The sequence below is a fragment of the Lycium ferocissimum genome, chromosome 10, assembly GCF_029784015.1.
Source record: "Lycium ferocissimum isolate CSIRO_LF1 chromosome 10, AGI_CSIRO_Lferr_CH_V1, whole genome shotgun sequence".
Classification (NCBI taxonomy): domain Eukaryota; kingdom Viridiplantae; phylum Streptophyta; class Magnoliopsida; order Solanales; family Solanaceae; genus Lycium; species Lycium ferocissimum.
The window spans coordinates 65,689,628-65,694,143 of NC_081351.1; the positions used below are offsets into that span (position 1 = coordinate 65,689,628).

At 43.0% G+C, this 4,516-nt stretch overlaps 1 protein-coding gene across 1 annotated transcript; it reads right to left on the reverse strand.

Moving 5' to 3' along the window:
• Positions 1-1,546: 1,546 nt before the first annotated feature.
• LOC132035078 (uncharacterized) lies at positions 1,547-4,170 on the reverse strand. Its single transcript, XM_059425397.1, has 6 exons — positions 3,610-4,170; positions 3,383-3,540; positions 2,733-3,220; positions 2,014-2,171; positions 1,785-1,908; positions 1,547-1,665 (listed from the first exon to the last, which is right to left on the reverse strand). The coding sequence occupies exons 1-6, from the start codon at positions 4,168-4,170 to the stop codon at positions 1,547-1,549; spliced, it is 1,608 nt and encodes a 535-aa protein (XP_059281380.1).
• Between the last annotated feature and the right edge of the window lie 346 nt (positions 4,171-4,516).

The window sequence follows — 4,516 nt, forward strand, 5'->3', positions numbered from 1 at the left end:
TTCATGCTCGAAAGCCTAATCTTGCTTTCTCCCGTCAATTCTACTATATATACAATCTACTAATCAAAGTCTAACTCAAATAAGCCGTAACCTACCTCAAATACAGAATTGGAACGCGAGCTACACCACCCGAGCTTTCCCTTTACGTAATGCCTCGAAACGCTCAAAGTCTAGCAATAGCAATGCTAAGTAAGTAATAGACCATCTAATTGGAAGAAGAATCGATTTGGGGAAGAAGACCCAAAATACCGCTAACGAATCATATGGGTAAAATCAGAAATTAAGAGTGAAATTATCCTACCCTTAGTCCCAACAATCATAATCCTCAAATTCATGGGTTCTAATCACTTTAGACCCTTCAATTTCATAAATTAGTCAAAACCCCTAAATTTGGGTGAAACCCTAAGTCTCATAAATAGATTCTTGAACTATAGAACAATTCCATCCAAGAATGTGTTAATCTACACTTCTAGATGATAAAAACAATAGGTTAATCAGCAATAAACAGTTTATTACTAAGGATTTCATGATTAGGAGTCGAAGTCTCAACAACCAACAATCTAGGACCTTAAACCACAATGGAAACTCAAGGAAGGAAGGTAGATAGGCAAGATAAAGTTTTAGAACTTACCCTTAGAGATGATTCCACCAAGTCTCTTTATTATTCACCTCCATAAGCTCTTAGAATTAGGTTTTAGAAGTGTTGGACTAATGGTTCGAACCTAGGAATATAAGAGGAGTTTCTGGTCCTGTCGATCCACCGCAGCGGTCACCAGGATCGCCATAGTGATCCCGCTGTAGCAGTCGGGCCTTCCGCTATAGTGGAAATCATTAAAGTACATCCCTCGCCGTGGCGGCTAGGACTACGCCATAGTGGCCCCGCTATGGCTATCAGACCATCCGCCATAGCGGAATCAAGGAAGTCTGTGCCATTCTATGGTGGTCAAAACCCCGCCATGGTGGTACCGCTATGGCGGCACTATGCTCGTCGTGGCGGTCACACCAAAACCAACAAAAATCTGGTTTTTCACAAGTCTTTTCTGAAATCTCGAAATAAATCCGAGGCCTTCCATACACAAACTAGCTATGCACACACACATAAAAATGTGTTACGAACTCACTTGTGGCCTCGAAATTCCCAACAAAGGTCTAATTCACCAAGTCAACCCCAAACGGATAAAACCAAGTTTCAGATCAAGTACCCAAAACGCAACCAAATTCCTCGGGAACCGAACCATCCACCCCACCAAGTCATAATCGACCCTCCGTACCTCACAGAATCGACGAAAAATTCGAAAAAGGTCTGTTTATCCAAAAGCCAACTATTGGTCAATTACTTTCACTTAAGGATTCTAAATCCTTCAGTTTTCACTAGAATCGCTTTATAGTCTCAAAAATTGGTCAACAGGGGTAAAATGGTCAAAGGAAACATAATGACCCGTACATCAGATACCAATTAAACAATCGTTCATCCTCGAACGGACAAGGAAGGAAACAAAAGGAGGGTACCTGACTGGGTGAAAGGTGGGGATATCTACTACGCATATCAGACTCGGTCTCCGAAGTAGCCTCCTCGACTAGGCGATGCTTCCACTGGACCTTCACTGAAGCTATTTCCTTTGACCTCAACTTTCGAACCTCTCAATCTAAAATGGCGATAGGCTCCTCCTCATAAGACAAGTTCTCATCAAGCAAGACTGAATCCCAACGAATGATGTAAGAACCATCCGAATGATATTTCTTCAGCATAGACACATGAAACACCGGGTGAACACCCGACAAACCTGGAGGTAAAGCTAACTCATAGGCTACCTCCCCCACACAGTCAAGAATCTTAAATGGACTAATGAACCTAGGACTGATCTTGCCCTTCTTCCCAAACCTCATCACACCCTTCATAGGTGAGACCTTCAACAGAACCTGTTCCCCAACCATGAACTCAAGATCTCGGACCGTCCGGTCCGCATACTCCTTCTGTCTACTCAAAGCCGCTAAAAACTTATCTTAAATCACCTTAACCCTATCCAACGATTCTCTCAGAAGATCGGTACCCCATGGCCTAATCTCAAAGGCATCAAACCAACTAATAGGAGATCGAAATTTCCTCTCATAAAGAGCCTCAAATCGAGCCATATCAATGCTCGAATGGTAACTGTTATTGTACGTAAACTCTGCCAAAGTCAAGAACTGGTCCCAATGACCACTAAAGTCAATCACACACGCCCGGAGCATATCCTCAAGGACCTAAATCGTCCACTCAGACTGACCATCTATCTGCGGGTGAAAAGTTATACTGAGATCCAATCGAGGAACCAACTCAGCCTATAAAGTCCTCCAAAAATGGGACGTAAACTGAGGGCCTCTATTCGAGATGATGGAAATAGGGACCCCATGCAAACAAACAACCTCGTGGATATAGATCTGGGCCAACTTCTCTGCGGTGTAGGTAACCCGAACGGGGACGAAATGAGCAGACTTAGTCAACCGATCAACAATAACCCAAACTGAATCAAACTTGCCCAGGGACTTCAGGAGACCCACAACAAAATCCAGGGCAATCTTCTCTCACGTCTACTCGGGAATGGGCATCCTCTGAAGCACACCACTAAGTCGTTGGTGCTCATACTTGACTTGCTAGTAATTCCCACACTTAGCAATAAAATCGGCAATATCTCTCTTCATACGACCCTACCAGTAGTGTTGTCTCAAATCATGATACATCTTAGTAGCACCAGGATGAATAGAATATCCAGAACTGTAGGACTCCGCCAAAAATATCCTAATCAAATCCTCAACACGAGGAATGCAAACACGTCCCTTCATCCTCAAGACTCCCTCACTATTAATCATGGCCTCCTTGGCCTCACCACTCAAGACCTTATCACGAATCTTGCACAACCTTGCATCCTCAAACTGCTTTGCCTTAATCTGATCTAGAAGTGACGATCTCGCCTTAACACAAGCCAACACTCTACTCGAATCTGAAATGTCAAACCTCACAAAACTGTTAGCCAGAGTCTGAACCTCCATGGCTAAAGGACGCTCCGATGCCATAATTTGAGTCAAACTATTGATACTCACTAACTTCCTACTTAAGGCATCCGCTACCATATTTGCCTTGTCCGGATGATATAAGACGGTAATGTCATAATCCTTAAGCAACTCCATCCATCTTCGCTGCCTAGATTTGAGATCCCTCTGAGTAAACACCTGCTGAAGGCTGTGATGGTCAGTGAATACCTCACAATGGACACCATAAAGATAGTGTCTCCAAATCTTCAAAGCAAATACCACCGTGACCAACTCTAAATAGTGAGTAGGGTAGTTCTTCTCATGAATCTTCAGCTGCCTGGAAGCATAAGCAATAACCTTCTTTTCCTACATCAACATGGCACCCAACCCAGAACGAGAAGCATCACAATATACCACAAAATCCTTACCCTCCACGAGCAATGCTAGAATCGGAGCTGAAGTCAATAAAGTCTTGAGCTTTTGAAAGCTCTCCTCACACTCGTCGATCCACTGAAAAAGTACTTCTTTCTGAGTCAAACGGGTAAAATGCAAAGCAATAGAAGCAAACCCCTTCACGGATCAACTGTATTAACTGGCCAGACCCAAAAAGCTACGAATCTCTGTCACTGAAGTGGGTCTAGCCCAATCTCTCACGGCCTCAATCTTCTTAGGATCAACCATAATCCCGTCCTTTGATACCACATGACCTAAGAAAGATACAGACTCAAGCCAAAACTCACACTTGGAGAACTTGGCATACAACTCCCTGTCTCTCAACAAACCAAGAACAATCCTCAAGTGTTTTTCGTGATCCTCCCTACTCCTCGAGTAGACCAATATATCATCAATGAACACAATCATAAAGGAATCAAAGTATGGCTTAAAAATAACATTCATCAAGTCCATGAAAGTAGCTGGGGCATTGGTAAGCCCAAATGGCATGACAAGAAACTCATAGTGCCCATACCGAGTTCGAAAGGCTGTCTTAGGAATATCTTTGGCTCGGATCTTCAACTGGTGATAACTCGACCTCAAATCAATCTTGGAAAACATAGAAGCCCCCTGAAGCTGGTCAAATAGATCATCAATACGAGGAATGTGGTACTTGTTTTGAATGGTAACTTCGTTCAACTGGCGATAATCAATGCACATCCGCATAGTCCCACCCTTCTTCTTCACAAAAAACACAGGAGCGCCCTAAGGGGAGACGCTTGGTTTAATGAATCCCTTTCTAAGAAGGTCCTGAAAGTGCTCTTTCAACTCTCTCAACTCGGCCATCGCCATCCGATATGGCGGAATAGAAATAGGGCGAGTTCCTGGCCCCAAGTCAATACAGAAATAAATATCACGGACGGGTGGCATACCCGGTGTTGACACCTAATTTTTGACTTCCCATAATTTATTTTAATTACCCAGAGTCCTTGAGTAATAAACAGAGTGAAATATGTATTTTCAGAAGTCAAAAGGATTTTATAAAAGTATTTAGATAATATTTTACCATTTT

Excerpts from the sequence above, each read along its gene's own strand:
- LOC132035078 (XM_059425397.1), bottom strand. The coding sequence starts at position 4,170 with ATGCGGATGTGCATTGATTATCGCCAGTTGAACGAAGTTACCATTCAA. Across the intron at positions 3,541-3,609 it reads TTCGTAGCTTTTTGGGTCTG|AAAGAAGTACTTTTTCAGTG; the intron begins GCCAGTTAATAC and ends CGTTTGACTCAG. Across the intron at positions 2,172-2,732 it reads TGGATATTCTATTCATCCTG|AGTTTACGTACAATAACAGT; the intron begins GTGCTACTAAGA and ends TGACTTTGGCAG.